An 18,291-nucleotide genomic window follows, 5' to 3' on the forward strand; every position below is an offset into this window, starting at 1 on the left:
GGCACGGCCGAGGCCGAGTGGGGAGTTGAGCCGTGAGGGCGTTGCGGTAGCGCGTTCGGCGTGTTCTACGCCGCCGGTCGATAGAAACCAGTTTTAGTAACGTCACTGACCCGGAGGAGGAACGCGACGTTTTCAGTTCTCCTCGACTTGACGCCCACACAACTTCACGGCCCCCTCTCAACACGACGGCCCGGCGGTTCTCTCGCGTTTCCCCGCCTTCGCCGCCCCCCGGCGACATGTTCGACACGGAGAAGTTCATCGCGGAGGTCGAGCTGCGCCCGGCGATCTACGATTTCAAGTCCAGGGAGTACGGGAACCGGGAATGCAAGCTTAGGGCCTGGGACGAGATCGGACGGGAGATGTACTCAGGCTGGGATGACAAATCTTTCCACGAAAAAAACACATTAGGTAATAAAAATTAATTAATTACACATACGGCGACGTCAGATTAACACGTAAACCGATAATTATTCACACATGACCGCATGTGCGTATGACGCCGGCGTATGCAGATCCACTTGTTGATTTTAGAATGCAAATGTCATACATCAAATGTTAACGACTTATTTGTCTCGCCGGTACTCCGCACAATGCACATACATACAAACCGCATACATGCCATCCCGTTCCTGCTTTTATGACGCCGTACACTACCACATGATTCTTTTCGACAGTTATACACTTTTTCATTATTTAAATGAATAAACATCATTTTTATCAGACGTGAGTATTTATAGATAATTATTGTTTTATATAGTAAATATAAGTTTACAACTTTCGGCAATTAGTATGCCTTCTTCAGGCAAAATTTGCAACTTTCGTACAAATATTTGTTTACAATATTATAAAAAACTAACATAATATATCAAGTATGTTAATTATTTTCAGTCTTGTCTTGAACCTACTTAAGAGGATATATTATTTAAATATATTTAATGAAACATGGAGAATATTACAACGAAAAAACACAATTAATATATATTTATGAAAGTATAATTTTTTATACTTAACACATTTTAACACAAACGAACGCGACAGAACCCCCGCACATGGGAAACATTTAATTGTATTATTTTAATCTAGTTTAATAAAACTGAAGAATATTACCACAAAAACAACATCTAATATTAAATATAAACAAAGGAAACGATGTTTTTAAACACTTAATTATATTACAATTCAATACAAATAACAAAAACGTGCTCGCACACACACACACACACACACACACACACACACACACACACACACACACACACACACACACACACACATACTGATGACATATTAATGAAATTTGAAAATATTGCGACAAATAAAATTAATAGAAATACTTAAGATTGAATATTTCAATTCGTTGGATGAAAACTACTCTACTCATAAAATAACCATGCTTAGCAAGTAGAATTAGCTATAAACTGTTTTCCTGTCTGTGAAAACCACCTAAAACTTTATTTCATTGTAATTTTTAATGACTTAGGTTTTTCTCTTTTTAAACCACGTCTCCTTATAGGAATTTTTTTAACGCATAAATAAATAAGAAACAATATTTATTACAATTACTACGAAATAATATTAATTATTGAAATTTTAGACAGTTTACAACCTTACTTGCTACTTTATTATTGAATTTAAATAAATTGATATTTATTAATTATTTGTATTTGAATTATTAACTTATTATACTTGTAATATTATATTAAACTCTCACTCACTTTCAAACACGACGCACAGTTCTTCCAGTTGCTAAGGTCGTCTCTTGAAATCTGATAATTTGTAATTAGTCATTACTAATTTGTGAGATTTGCTCCTATGGTCTGCGAGGTGATAAACCTGTTGTTTGAGAGTTATCTACATCTTCGACTGCCTATCCTCGTTGATTTTCGTTAATTAAAACGCGATTCGGCATTTCGCCATTTTCAGTGTTTGTTATTACTAGACATACTATCATTACTAATTTTCTTTGTTTATTTTCCCAGAGCAAATAAGAGTTTACGACGTTGACCGTATGCTTATTTTGATATTGAATTTATTTCTTTAAAACAGGTTTTTTCTCGCCGAAGCGTGAAACCAGTACGCGATCTCAGTGTTGTCTTTAATATGGTTTGAAATTTTGTAATAAAAATTTACCGCTTTGGTCTTTCAAAACTCACGTAGAGATGTTTTCGGGTTACACATCACTATTTTAACTCTATAAGTCGATTTCAAAGATTTTTTTTCAATGAACATTGTTGATATTTCAATCTTAAGAATTACAAAGACCCGGGACTGGCATGATAGTAGATCAATGATGTAACTCTAGGGGACGACCATGTTGGTGGGTCACGGATTTGGACCAAACTTTTTTTACTAATTCTACATCCCAAAACATAGACACGTGTAGGCTACCTTCTTGTGAATTGGTGGTTACGCCCAAAATTTTTGATAAGTTGAAATTTTCCGATTTTTTTATTATTTTTATTTCGCCTATGTACTTGCTCAGATTGAAACGGTATAATTCAAAAATGGCTAAAAGGATTTTAACGTCAAAAGACCATTTGAAAAAAAAGGAACCTAGCTTTTTTAACGACGTACATACCATTAAAATATATAAAATATTTCTATCAGAAAATACACAACATAGCAAAATTATTTGTCAGAAATTAACCTCTTTTTTTATGGCAATAACAGTCCGAGTTTAATGTTTGATACAGTTATAAAATGCACTCCATAATTTCTTTAAAACGAATTATCAACTATGAAAATTGGTCTCCCAGTTTTCGAGAAAAATGATGTTAGAGACATTGCACTAGGAATGTCAGTCACGCAGAAGGTGGTCGAAATTATCGGTCAAAAAATTAATTTACACCGATTTCCGCGAAAGCCGGTATCCATACTACTTATGTTTTTGGACGAATCGTGTGAACTATCTGCCGATTGCGACCTCGTTGGTGATGTTCGTATTATTTATTATTCCTTAACAAACAGTCCAAGGCTTATAGAACTTTACCGAAAATCGTTAGGTATCACCGGCTGATGTTTTACCCCCAGATCCAGACAAAAATTGAGCTCCTCTTTATTAGAACTAGTACCTGCAACGATATAAACGATTCTTTCAATGTTAAAAGTCAGTCGCCTTAGTTTTTGTATCCACTGATTTTCCTCCAACCCTGATTTTCTGATCACAAATTCTCTTCTGTATAAGTGTGGATACTGTACCAGAAGGCGGGATTATCATTATTACAAATATTTCACCTATTTCCTTCAATCGCGACCATCTCTGTATAACAAAGTATGATAGTAAATTTACCCGAGTATGGTGAAACTTTTCAATTTCTTTCCAGATGATATGCACTCATTTGCAATTTATTTAGGCGAAATAATATTTTAAATATCTTTCATTAAAATAGGTAAAATCCGGCTCTGATCGGTCAGGATGTACTCCGGTACTTGACTATAATTTTCCGCTAACTCTTGTGCTACAGTCCCTCGGTGGTATAGCCTCTGCAGATCGCGAGAAATGATTTTCACAGGTTATGAGATATTTGATTTCGGCCTTTTTGGTGATGGCCCTACGATATCTAACGATTCAAATCGTTTGCAGAGAACTTGAGGTTCTTCCAGTGAGGGCTTGATGTTTTGCGGATGGTCAGCGCAATGGTGGCTTCCATATCCCGTCGCCAAAAGTAATCTGCTTCTACTGGCTCTCTGGTTTCAGCTCCCTCCCTGAATGAGTGGAATAGATTTCATCGTAACACTACTGGAACCATCTCTAGGCACTATCAGCTTCACTACTTTTATATAACATCATCGTAGAAGTTGTTTTGTAAGTTTTGACACTCATGGCAGCCGGGGTCATCCCTTTGTTTTTTATTCGCGAGACCTCTCATTTACTCGACCAGCTTCCGATTTTAAACCGTCTTAAGCCTTAACATGATCAGACAATTGCTCCTTTGCAAATCGACTCTTTTACCATATCACGTTATCGAATCTGCTGAGTTTGTTAGTTAGTTGGAACACTGCACCAATCCCAATCCGGTATCAATAAGAAAAAACTGGAAAAACCAAAACATTTTCTTCTAATAGGGAGCTAATTATGCTCTGGAAGGCTTCTTGCTATTTCTGTTTCCAAGCATATTCTCTCTTTTTCTTAGTTCGGTCAGTTAGAGATCGTGCCTTTTTACTGTATCCCAGTGTGTGGGAATTTCGTGTCACATGTTTTTTTTTGGTATAGTTTAATTTCTTATGTGTTCGTTTTCTATACATACATTATATATATATACACACACACACACCAAAAAAATCATACTATTGTACTAGTATCTGCCCACAACATCAACAACTAACTGCATTCTCAAATCTACATAAACAAAACATACCCATAAGACCAGTCAACAAATATATACAAATTATTACTACACCGAACTGATAGTATTTGTCATAACAAACATAAGATGATCTCACATCAACCAAAACTACATAACCAAAATGTAAGACATACATAAGACAAGTTATCAAATACAGACCAGCCCCTTGCAAAGCAGAGCCCAAAATTAATCACACACATGAAATTAAACATCACATATTGTTAAAAACCAAACAGACCTAATTAAAAATATCATAGACATACAAATCACTTAATAATAACAGTAATTACAATTAATTATTATTTTCATCTAAGGTTTTTAGTTGAGATGAAAAATTAGTGTCACGAGCGGGATTCGAACCCACGACCTTCGGCTAATAATAATAATAATCATAATAATAATAGGTTGGGCGACGGTGGCCGCAACAGTTTAGGCGTTGACTCGGCGCTCATCATTGTAAGGTAAAGGTCCCGTGTTCGAATCCAGCGGCCCTGCATTCGAAACCGACATACTTACAAATGGGTTTTTTTCAAAAACACCAGCACCCCGAGCTTTGATATAACCTCTGCTGTTGCGAACCCTCGTAAAATAATAATAATAATAATAAAATAATAACAAATTAAAAAAAAAACACTGACACACAAAAACACACAATTCACAGCAGAAACAGTTAAATTTGTTAAATCTAACAGTCCCTCAAACTGATCAAAACTATAATTCTATACATGCCGAAATTCAACAACGCACGACAGCATCATACAAACAAAACAACTCACACTAAAATACTCAAATATTAAAAGCAATACAACTAACTAAAATAGAAATATAACACTAAAAGAAACCAATAGATACCATTAATCAATTTCAGTAAATTAACTCAATACAAACATAAAAGTCTGGTCTCATTCAGTCCACAGAGTACTCGATATTCTTCGAGGCGAGGTTGAACCCACTTTATCCTCACTAAATAACTTACTTTTACTCTCCAGACGTCACACGCTCATCTCAGAATACTCGATATTCCTCGAGGCTAGGTTAAACAACCCCTATTTTCACTTAAAAGTTGTCAGTGTTTAAAACAACTTAAAAAAAATTCAATACAAACCTCTATTATATTAAATTTGATCAATCTAAATGTTCATTAACCCAAATAAGAAAATAATATTTGATCAAACTACTTCACATAAAACGTAATCGTTTGTTTCCCAGCCTGTTCAAGTAAACCAAAATCCCACACAAAATATAATTTTCTGATTGTCCGTAAGAGCTTTTAATTCATTTTACTCGGTGTTACGCTAACGAAAAACGTTTCCCAACTTTTCCAACTTTAAAGGGTTTACGTTTCCCATCAACAGTTACGTCACATCAAAGTAAAATCAGTACAGAACACAAAAGTTATACCACGGTTAATGCAATGTTTAAATATTTAAGGTGTGCATTTTCTTTACCTTATTTATACATGCATAATAAAATGTTATTACTTGATATTTTTATGAACCGCTTACTCTGGTACTATGTTTGTCTATACATATTTTATTTTGTTAAAGAAGGTTGGATATAATTCATTATAATATTCGCATTATCTTGATTTTTCATAATTTCATAGTTATATAATTGATTTAAATTGAAGCAATCTTTAGGAAAGTTGTATTTTTGAAAGAATAAACGAAAAATCTGGCTTAATGGAGGAATGTAGTGCTTTTAATAAAAGCCAATCAAGTATGCCGATCTGACATGAGATAAGGAAAGCTCTCCTCAGCCGGTAAAACATTTTAACAAAATCGATGAATAACCGATCAAAGAAGGTTTTTAATTTACATTCGTTTTTCCACGGGAAAGTGCTTCATAGGAGTGCAATGAATTGACTTGGAATATTTCGGATTTGGACACGATTTTATTATGGAGCGATTGAAAATTCAGATGATTGTTTTATATACTGATTTAATTCATTCATTCACAGGATGGATTTAATGATATACACTCACAATTGAGAAGTTACAGAGGATTATGAATTACTCGTTAATAATTACTGATTATTATGATGAATTACTCGTTTGCCACCTTTGGTACAATGGTCTAACATAAAACTTTCAAGATTTGTTTTAGGATTTGATTTCATTAAATCTTTCTAATTACAATCTTCATCCTTGAAGGTTTACAGCTTTATTTTATTTTTTGTCTTCCATCCGGATGAATTAATACTCACCGAGAAAGATGGTACGCAGTTTGAATCGATTTTTTACGGAAGGCTAATTCCGCGGCTTTTCAAGATCTGCCGGCCTCCCCCATCGGCCGTAACCATGGTCCTGCGCCCCTGCTCACCCTAATTTGCCAACCTGCCCTTTCAACGGAAAGTCCAAGGGATCAGAAGTCCTATACGTCAAAAATATAAACGTGCCGTTATACTTGAACATAGTGAACACGAATTGCTTAAGGGCTATATTCCGAACATGTAAGATCTTCGACATTATGTAAGATTTTCAATAAGGCCACTTTCTTTAATAACCGATTGTTAAATATGTATAAAACAATATTCAAGGTACAATAGAAATCATTATTTTAAAGAATTTTCAATTAATTAATCTTTAAGTAAGGTATTGGTTGAGATAAAAAAGTCAGTGTCGCGAGCGGGATTCGAACCCACGTTTATCTTATTGAGCCGAAGGTCGTGGGTTCGAATCCCGCTCGTGGCACTGACTTTTTTTTATCTCAACCAATACCTTACTTAAAGATTAATGAATTGAATTTATTTGGTCAGTCGGACCACGAAACCTAATGGATTTTAAAGAATGTTTATTCAATAGAATAGCATGCAAAAAATATGTGCGTATTTACCGTACAATATATGTCTACAAATAATTTGTAATAACAATAATTGTTATATGATTATGAGGGGAGGAGTTAAATCCATGTTTATCATTATTTTACATTCATTTGGACGCGGATATAGATAAACGTTTTATTCGTCTATTATCTGTAATTAAGTTTTTTAATCTGCAATTACAAAAATATACGTTTGACAATATTTGGTCGCTTTAATGTACATATTATTATATTTTAAAGGGGATTTTTGTTTTTCTTTATTTGAAGGAATGTCACGTTAAGGATTTATAAAAAAGTAAAGTTATTTTACGTTGACTTTGGCTCTCAGTAGAAGAAAGAAGAGGACATTCAAAGTTCAGAAGAACGAGAAATCTTCGAAAGCTTTACGAAGGAGCTGACTGTTTTTCTTTTCTTTCAAGTTGGTTTTATCTCTGATTTTGTAATTCAATGTTATAGTATTAAAGGCTGATATCAGTTATAATGAGATAATTTATGCTTTTGTTTATAAAGAATGACTTATCTGAAAAAATTAAACAAAAAATGATATAACAATTAGACGGATGTCAGGCCAAGATATTAATGAAAAATTTCTGACTTATTTAGTTATCTTTTAATTACCATACAGTATTTAGACTGCTTCACTTTATCTTTGATTAATGTATATCACAAGACGTTTCAAGTTCGAAATGACACAACACAAATACATCGACCAAGTAAACAATACAATCCGATTATACCAAATGATTCTTTAAATAATTAATAAAGTAAGTAAAAGAAAGGACATTTACATGCTACATGGGAGATACAAAAACACAACAAAACCAAAGAGCAAAGGAACAACAGAATTCAATATAACGTAATCTGCCTTACCACAATTGAACTATGACTAACACATAACGAATGTGTACAGCAGAAACAAAACAACACAACATTACTTATTTTACTACACAAAATTACAAGACAGAACGCAACTAATACAAATAATATTACCTGAACACAACATAAGACAACAAATCAGAACCCAGCTTAATGACAACAAAACAATTGGTAAACAAGTTCTATTGGGTTCAATTCATTTTTTTATTTGTTCGCAATTTGTACCTGAATCTGGAGATGCAACAAACAAATTATACATATTATGTTTTTTAACAAAATTAACAGTTATAGAAAAAAATCGTGTGTATACACATACACATATACATTCATATATAATATCAAAAATTATAATGGCGTGAAGGCTGGAAAAGGTATGTCGCCGAATTTGGACCTAACCTAGTTGTTATTAAGTAGGGCCATTGGCCACTGTCGATTTAAACGGCGGGTTGATCCGGCAGTATTTTGTAGGGAGCATGCATATTCGTTGGACAAGTGGGTTAGTGTGTATACTTATGGAGTTATGGAATTTTGTATAAGCTTTAATCTGAGGTGTGTGCCGAGCGGTCACACAGCCTCGGATTTGTCTTCCAGATGACTGGTCGGGAAGGCGGTCGATTCGTTCGGCGCTTGAACGCCCACCTCATTTTTCTATCCACCCAGAGGAGTGTTCTATCCACCCCTTTGACGGTGACAATGGATGGTACAGTGTGGCCGAGGCGGGGGTTGCAACCTGAAAAGGTGAGCCTCGTGTTCTCGGTCACTTCCCTTCAATCCAGGTCCTACGGCATACTTCCTCGAGACCTCTCCCAACCCTTGGATACAAGGGGGTATCCAGGCACAACATAATGGTGTAGCCTTGGGAGCATGACAACTTCTCTAAATGCACAAGCTGGATTCGTGTCGGCCTCCAGGTCGGCAGCAGACGGCGGGTGCTTTATCAGAGGCACTCGAGGATTAGGGCGCCAGATCCTGTTTGCAAAGATGGGGGAGGATGCATAACCATCTGAATTACGGTGGAGCAGAAAATGTTCCAAGTCTAAACCCTGCTACATGGGAACGGACTCGTAGTGGCCTTCTTTATCTAGGGAGCCCAGGCTGATGCATTTCAGCCACCTGGGATTATCCTTTCCGAGCGACACACGGTCAAGCCGGGGCTTCTACACCAAAACTTGTGGCATCCAAAACCCCCATCCAATCGTGAGCGGAGGTGCGTCATCTCCCCCCTTGAGAAACAAAACATCCGGTAGGGCCGAAAGGCTAGGTACGGACTTTAAAGATCCTCATGTCCTTTTAAGTGCTCAGAGTGAATACGGGAAAAGAATAACGGGAAAGGTTGAGATCTTTGACAAAAGGAAAGGAGGTCCGGTGTATATTGTAAGGTTCCAGACTTAATAAAGAGTATTGGTGTTTTTGACTCTAGTGACAGAATTTTCTTGGAATTGGAGCGTTTGGTTCAGATCCACAGTTCTATTCCGTAGATCCACATTATTAATGTACAGTATTATCTTGTATATTAACAGTTTGTTATTGTTCAACAAAAAGAATTTTATATCGTTTTTTAAATTCTGTCTTTTCAGTTTAGTGGGGGTTCTCTGTCACTCTTTCAACGAGAAACATGCCTAGATATTTCCCTATGTCAGCAGTCGGTATAGGTGTGTTGTTAATGCGGAGTGTAAGGTTGTGTGGGTGCATTTATTGTGATTAATTTTTATTCTCCATCTTTTGGCCCATTGATGAATATCGATTAGATGTGCTTGGATGTTGGAGGCAGCTATTTCTGGGTTTTGATGCGTGGAAAGGATAAATGTATTGTCTGCGAATGTAGCACGTAGTGTTAGAATTTAGAGGGAGTACATAGGAGAGGTCCTATATGCTTCCTTGCGGTACTCCAGCCCCGAAAGGAAGAAAGAGGAAAGATCTGCACTTTGTCTGACTTGAAAATACCTATCGGACAGGTAGGATCTTAGGATCAGGTAATAGGTTGAGGGGAGATGTGCCTTTAACTTGGAGAGAAGCCCCACGTGCCAGACTCGATCGAAGGCTTGCGGGGTGTAAAGAAATACACGAGGACAATACTCCCCTCACTCAAGGCTGGAAAAGATAACGTCTACCACTCGAAGACCCTGTTGAATAGTGCTGATGTGAATAGAAGCCAAATTGAAGGTTTTGGGAGTTTCGGAGGAGATAGATAGTACGTTCAATGAAAATTTTCTCTAAAACTTTAGATAGAAATGAGAAGGAATAGGTCTGTATGAGTTTGTTAGGTGGGAAGGTTTATTGGGGTTTGGGATCAAATCTCATTTTTAAACTTTTCATTTATTAACTTTTCAATATTCCGTGTCAGGTAAGTGAAAACGTTCTTCGTTTTCTTTTTTATTAAGACAACGATTTCTGAGTTTGCCTTTTGATGTACTCGTACTTTAGCACTTCTCAACCCACTTTCATGATCTTGCACAGGATATTTTTTCGTGCGATCAACCGCGACTATCCAACGTTTCAAAGTTTTATACGTTTTATTGGAGCAATTTCCATCCCACCACATATTTTTGGACGTGTGAAAGAAGTTCAAGAAATCGAAAGTTAAAATGATTTGTATACTTGGCTCAAAGACAATTTCTTCAAATAATGTACCAAACTAGACATCAAGTGGTTTTACGTAGTGAATTTGCCTCCATCTCGATGTGCTAAGTGCTTTTTTTACCAAATTGGTAAAGGGGTGATTTTTATTTGTCATTAATTTAAAAACAATTTTAGATGTCCAGCTTGGTCGATTTATAGGCTTCCAACCTCGTTGAATGACAAGCCAAAACATGTGAATTCCCTTGACAAACTTATCGGAAAACTTGGTATATTTATGGCGTTGTGTAAATAATAAAACAGTTAAACATAATAGTAAAATAGTTTTGCGATTGTTTAATATATTTTATAGCAGAAGAAACTACAGATTCCATTAGAAAAGGAAGTTTTCTCGTTTCACTATAGATTTATAAAATTGGGCTGAAACTCACAAAGTAAACAATTGTTGCAAAGGTTAATTTTTAATTGTAAAATCTTTTGAATAATATGCACTCTGCTGAATTTTTTATTATTTTTTAAAAATAAAAAACCATTCAATTTTAAAAATGAATAGCTCATGAAAAAAGTTCCTTATGTTAATGGTTGGCAAGGGTGTCGCGTCGAACGTGGGACGCCATGTATAATGTACATAATTCACTGCCGAAGTGGAACTAGATCAAATACAATTCGAACACATCCTAACAAAGAAAAATCAATAAATAAGCCGATACTTGATCTTTAACAGCCACACCTTGACCTGACATCCCTCTTATCAATCAAAGCGTTAAATTCTCTTAAAATTCATTTTCGACTTTGTAAATTTTTTATTCAAAATGTTCAACTTTTTAACCTTTTTGTTCGGGTGTCGTAAAATAATTAATCAGGATCCGATGAAACTCGTCAGAAACAGGCCCAACAACGAAAACAAGTGAACCAAGAAGGGATTAATCAGCCGTTAAAAATACCAGCAATGGTATGGGCACTTCCCAACAAACTACACCATACTGGATATGGGTCTGGATAAGGGTATAATAAACTTTAAGGCGGAAGGCTGTACTGTATTTATATGTAAAAATGTAAAAAGTATATCTTCCGTAGGCCATGCAATAACTTTTTTTTTTAAACTATCTCAGTGTGTGCAAACCAAATAATTGAGCATTTATATTAACGAGTGTGGTGTTTAGTTATTTATTATTTGGAGATCGTGGGATGCGGTCTGGTGTGACGTAGGTTTTGAAGATGAAAAAAAATACTTTGAATATTTTGATTGAATTTAAAATTTTCTAGCATTGTATAAATTCATTTTTTTATTCTAAAATTTTATAGCATTGTATAAATTCAATTTTTTTCAAATCTAAAATTTTCTATCATTATATAAATACACAATTTTTTCCACATCCTACAGGTATTTATAAAATTCAAACAATGTTTATAAATCCCAGGCCCTGAAGATGATCACAATAAAGATCGAAACGTTGGCACTCTAAAGAACTTTCATCAACTTTTTCAATAAGGAAACATTTATTACAGTTCGTAAGATCAGTACAACCCGACAGTGAAATTTGATTTTTATAACCCCGTCAAGTGGTCTTCGAACAGTAAAGCGTACAAATTTGAATTTCGTAGTAAGAGATAAACGATTAACTGAGAGGTAAAAGATAAACGATGCATAAAACTCTTTTTCTTGTATAAGTAACACCATTGTATGAGAGATGCGAAAAATTATCTTGCTTGAGGCCGATGCTTACAGATGTCCTGCCGGACGTGAACCGCCGGCCGAGGCCTAAGCCCAACGGGGAAAACGTGGACCGCGTTCTGACCTCGGGCTCTTTGGCCGTGACAGGTTGGCATTCTTTCGAAAGAAAATAAAATGACCGATTCTCCCCTGTAAAGTTTCTAGGGGAGAACAGCTTCGGCGCACTTCTCGGCTTTTGACAGTCGAAAACTACCGCGACAGTCCTCGCTTTTACACGAGGTTCAACGTCAAACCGACCGGATTGGCCTTACGTCTAATGAGTTATGTCCCTATTAAATCCAACAGAAACTATATTTATAATAAAATACATAATAAAAAAGTCATTCAGGCCATAACTCCATAAAAATGCTTTCTCTTGCTTTTTGTGTGTTCAAGAAACAGATTTATAGGATCGTCACATTGTTTGAACTACGATCTAAATATTGCTAAACAAATCTTTATTACTTCAATAAATTATTATATATTAAATCATGTGTAATGTGCTGTCCATTGATTTGAATGACCCTTGTGTGGATTTGTGTGCGGGTCTGTTTTTCAATTTTTTAATAAAAAATCAAGGATAAGGTCAATTTAAAATAAAAAGGTCTGTTTTAATTTTTTATTTATTACAAACCAGCACTAGTTTATTGGTTTGAACAAGCATTTATGTGTTAGTCCTTGAAGAAAATGGATTTATTTGCGGATCTGATTTTCGATTTTGTATTAAAAATCAGGGATAAGGAGAATTTAAAATAAAAAGTTCTATATTCATTTTTTTATTACAAATCAGCACTGTTTATTGGGTTGAGGACCCTTTTATGTGTCTGTGTTTGAAGAAAATGGATTTATTTGAGTTAACTTTTTAACATTTTGTACTACTAATCAGCACTGTAATAGTTTGGAATAAGGTCGGTATTGTTTATTTTTTAGTCTACTATTACTTTTAATTGACTGTTTATGAATCTGTACTTGAAGAAAGTGGATTTCCAGTGTGCTTGTCTTTTTATTTTTTATGTATATAAAACATTTTTTTTATTACGAGCCAGCTCTGTTAATTTGTTTGTTTATACCTTTGCATTTGTACGATTTCCCGTTTGTCTGCTGTGCTGGGGTATCTATCTACATTATATTTGAATTCTGCTCTCTCTTCTCTCGCTCTCTTACTCTGTTTTCCCCCCAACTACCGTATCCCTGCTGCTGTGGAGATTACTCCATCCGCTCCCACAAAATAAGTACAGATAATTTAACAAAATTATCTTCATCCTATAGAACTAATAATCTATAATAATTTTTACACAATAAACCGATAGCACAATAACCAACCCAGAAGTTGCTCAGAAACAAGAAACAAAGTAAACGGGTCAAATTAAGTTAAAGTCTATGCTGCTTAATGTCTAAACGTTTTTAAAATATTTTTTAACTAAAACTTCGACTGATGCTAGCCATGCTTCTGCCTGAAGAACAACTGCTCTTATCATGTTTCTCCTTCGTGCTTCGAACATGGTACAATCCTGAATGTGTTCCCACGTTCGTTGTTTCTCAGATAAAAATTTACAGTGATCGCTTTCTTGGATGTGAAACCTCGACTGCATTTTCGCCTTGTCCGCTTATAGCCTGGTAACTTTATAGTTGGCAATTCCACCGCCAAGCGGGATTTGACGGTAGAGAAGAACTTTTTGGTTTGAGATCATTTTTCTGTGTTGTACCAGTCCACATTCCTCTGTTTTGGTACGTACGTAAGAGTAGGGTACGAGGTTAAATTCTGGTTCCAGTTTTGGGTCTCTTGCCGCTTTTGTGTGTGTGTGTGTGTGTTGCGTGTGATCAGAGATTTATCAGAAATAACGACTTTACATGCCTAAAAAAAAGTATTGTATCCATATTTTTTACTTCAACAGAACAACCCGCAATCTACTGATTTAAATGTAAGCATCATTCTCTTACGCCTGAATCAGGATTGTTCAAAGTTAATAACAGCATTAGCCTTTTTTTGAATATTTTATATAACTATATTTAACTAGAACTAGACCAAACTTACTGTCTATAATCCAAACCTATTTTCTAATATACCTATTTTTTCAGTAAAGGAACTGCAGATTAAATGGAAATCTATAAGAGACCACTTTATGAGGCAACTAAAGCAGAATGTAAATGGGGACGCTCCAAAAAAGAAAAAATACGTTTACTTCGATCAGCTCTTGTTTCTCACGAGGAATCTTGACGCCAGGAGGTAATTTTTTAAAAATTATTTTGACTTTTAATTAAATAATAATTGAAAATGGCAAAAAGAGGGAAGGTTCGATCAGTTGTAGGTTGAGATGGAGAATTAGTGTCCGATTGGATCGAAGTCACGACAGCTGAAGTGGTAGAGCAGCGGCGTATTTAGCCGGAGGTCGTGAGTTCGAATCCCGCTCGTGACACTGACTTTTTTATCTCAACCAAGACCTTAAGAATAATTAATAAGATGTAACTTGGTAAATTGACCACTAAAACGTAAATTAATTAAATAATAATGATAAGCAACATACTATAATGTCCTCAACAGACTACAAAGAAGAACGTTAGATACGATACAGTATACAGATGGCTCCAAAACAAATGAAACAACCGGATCAGGCGTTTTTGTACAAGCCCAAAACATGAGCAGTGTATTTCAAGCTACATGGTATCAATGCTTACGACCTAGAAAATCTTTAAAGAAGTTACACTTGCAAAAAAATTAAGAATTAAAATATTAGCAAGTAAAAAAGACACATCAAAACTAGCCATTGAATGCATTCACGATCTCCAAAATCTGGGGAAAAACAACGACCTGGTGAGAATGATATCTTACCAGCACACAAAGGAATTTTGAGTAACGAAAAAGCAGACACATTGGCTAGAGTTAAATCTGCAAAACCGTATCCGAAACGATGTATGGGGTAATAAAAACAAACCAAACAAATCCTTCATCACAGAATGATCCAAAAAACACAAAAGTAGAAATCGATTTTTTGGAGATCTTGAGATGCGGTCTGGTGTGACGTAGGTTTTAGAAAAACCTTTTCTTTATCGTGGCAACGTTTCGATGTTTATTGAGATCGTCTTCAAGGCCTTGTGTTGTCTGCATTTCAACAAAAAAGTTCCCTGATTGATAGCCGATGCAAGTTTCTTTTCATTGTTGGCGATGTCCTTCATAATGCTCTGTGCTAGAAATTTTAGATTCACTCAAAGTGTTTGTTTTCTGTATAGATGTGTCATTATTGTTTGTCGTGTTGAGAGTGCCAATGAGATATACAAATACTTTGAATCTAAAATTTCTAGCATTGTATTCATTAATTTTTTTCACATCCTGCATGTATTTGTATAATTTAAACAATGTTTATAAATCCCAGGGCCTGAAGATGATTTCAATAAAGATCGAAACGTTGGCACGATAAAGAAAATGTTGATGATCTCATATCAATAACTAATGGTCACTAAACACCACACAGTAGAAATAATAGATAAACTCTAGGGGTGCTAGACACAGTAAACTTGTGCTAAAACAACACTTACGAAGACTGGCAAACCCACTACTGCTTAGAGAGAGCCAAACTCAGAGGAGTGACGATAGGAAAACATCTATACAACATGGGCCACCAACAGCCAGTCATATCATCTTCGAATGCGAAACAACCGCTCAATGGAGACATAAACTGGGATACAAAGAAAACCCAGGGAATGAAATTGCAACAACTGCAATTACCTATTACTTCTTAAGAGAAGGGTTGAGTCGGTTACACTGAACTAGGGAACTAGTTAAGTTCAATTAGCCAGAAAGCTGCAGTGCCTGGGGAGCGAAAACCCCCATACCCTAGTATTCATCATCAGCATAACACAGGCGAACAGAATTCAATCTCTTCAAAAATCTACAAATAAATACTTTTTATTTATTAAATAAAGGCTGCGACCTTATTGGTCATTAAGCCTTGAGTCTATACTAGTAAACGGTGCAGCCCGGTCCCATCAGAGCGAAGCCCCGCAAACCCCGGAGCAGTGGCAGCCCCAGACTTGGAAAGAACGGAACCCCACGAATCTCTCCCAGCTGATGCTTTTAATCTTAATATTGTGCGCAGGGCTTTATTTTATGGTCACTAGACATCGACCCCTCCTCCAAGCTCGCTGGAGATTCCTTGATCTCAGAGTCCGGGGAGGCACCCCTCAATCCAGCCCAAGACTGACCAGCACCCGAGGCCCCGTATGGGCCTCGCCAGAAGTCAGCCGCGCCACACCGCCAACACGGGGAACCAGCGAAGGAAACAAAAAAAATTATGTATGCAGTTTTTTAATATCGACTGCTTCACCCAACAATGCCCAATTTATGCATTTCTTTCTGAAAAGTGTTTTAAATGGTTAAATAAACGACAAAAGACTTTAGAATACCATAGATTTGAAGCTGAACAGAATAGAGCTATTTTTTTATAATTCTTAAAATCTTATTTTGCAGGTACTTACCGTCGTACACATCTATTAAACAAGAGGAAGATTTAAGCCCAGTAAGCGGCGAGGTGAACCTGAAAAGCCCAAGGAAGAACCAATGGAAACCGCCTAGGTTCGAGTTCAACGAAATCCAGGAGAGGCAAGCATTGGCAGACACACTCAACCTGGGCGTCATGGGCTACCCTCGGGACGAGCTGCAAGGCGACAGGATGGGAAACAGGATGTTCCTCCTGTCGCTGCTGCCGATCATGGAACGACTGCCGGACCACGTCAACCTGCGGGCCAGACTCCAGCTGATGGAAGTGCTCCAGGCCGCCCTCGCGTCCAACGAAGTCTCCGACTCCTTCAGCATTGGATACCACGACAATTCCTACTACAGCCAAGAGACTGCCTCGCAAGACGGATCTCAAGAAACCTCAGACCAAGAGTGCAATAACAGTTCATGACTATTAAACTTTAAATTTTTACAAAAAAAAGTTATAATCATTGTGATAACGTTTTAATATTAAGGAATTGTACATAAAAATTAGGGAGATTTTTTTTAATTTTTAAGAAATGTTGAAACTCGAGTTTTCTCCGATCCTCAAGGAAAAATTCATTTTTGTTCTTCCTGAAATACGTTGTCGAATTTCTAGAAATAAAATAGGCTAATATGTATTTTTGTAGACACTTTGTAGTCCTTTTATAGGCAAATGGTTTAACTAGTGTTGGAAAAGCGCTACTTTGGCTGTTAGAAATAAATAAAACGAATGTAGGTAATCGAAAACGTTCCTTAAATTTAGTATATTGTTTTAACGTTGTAAATTTAGCATAATGTATAAAGTCAGACGAGTATTAGATCGGAAATAACAATAACTGAAGTACACAAGTGTTTATTGTACCTCCTTCTCCAATTGACACTTATAACATTAAATCGATTAGGTTTCGTCGTCCGATTGACTAATTAAATTCTTTTCAATTATTTAATCTTTAAGTAAGGTATTGGTCGAGATAAAAAAGTCAGTGCCACAAGTGGGATTCGAACCCAGGACCTTGGGTTACGGCTAAGCCAAAGGTCGTGGGTTCGAATCCCGCTCGTGGCACTGACTTTTTTATCTCGACCAATACCTTACTTAAAGATTAATTGGAAACTAATGACAAATTAATTATACTTTTTATCTAAGGTCTTGTGTGAGATGGAAAGTATAATTAATTGAAATAATTAACATGGTCACTTATGACTTCTAAACATATATAGATTAATTAATGACAAATATTTATTTCTCAGGTCAGTTTATTAGTTTTTTTACACGATCAGTTTATATTTTTTTGGGGGGATTTATAAATAATTGCCTGTGATTAATTGATTTTAAGGGAAAACTTACTTGCTGAAAAAAAGTTTTCTACGGATGATAAAGACGAGAAAGACCTGCCTTAACAGACGACACAACTTTCTCATCTACAGCTTACGTATGCGACAGATAACATTTTTTAAATGTTGTAATCGAATAGATTACA

General features: G+C 35.9%; 1 protein-coding gene across 1 annotated transcript; it reads left to right on the forward strand.

The window, feature by feature from the left end:
- Nucleotides 1-17,659, forward strand: LOC106664354. Its single transcript, XM_014390023.2, has 3 exons — nucleotides 1-408; nucleotides 14,416-14,563; nucleotides 16,802-17,659. Exons 1-3 carry the CDS (start codon nucleotides 237-239, stop codon nucleotides 17,238-17,240), a joined length of 759 nt encoding a protein of 252 aa, XP_014245509.1. The 5' UTR covers nucleotides 1-236; the 3' UTR covers nucleotides 17,241-17,659.
- The last annotated feature ends 632 nt before the right edge of the window (nucleotides 17,660-18,291 follow it).

This window comes from Cimex lectularius, unplaced genomic scaffold (genome assembly GCF_000648675.2).
Source record: "Cimex lectularius strain Harlan isolate CLEC.00 unplaced genomic scaffold, Clec_2.1 scaffold373, whole genome shotgun sequence".
NCBI classification, from domain to species: Eukaryota; Metazoa; Arthropoda; class Insecta; order Hemiptera; family Cimicidae; genus Cimex; species Cimex lectularius.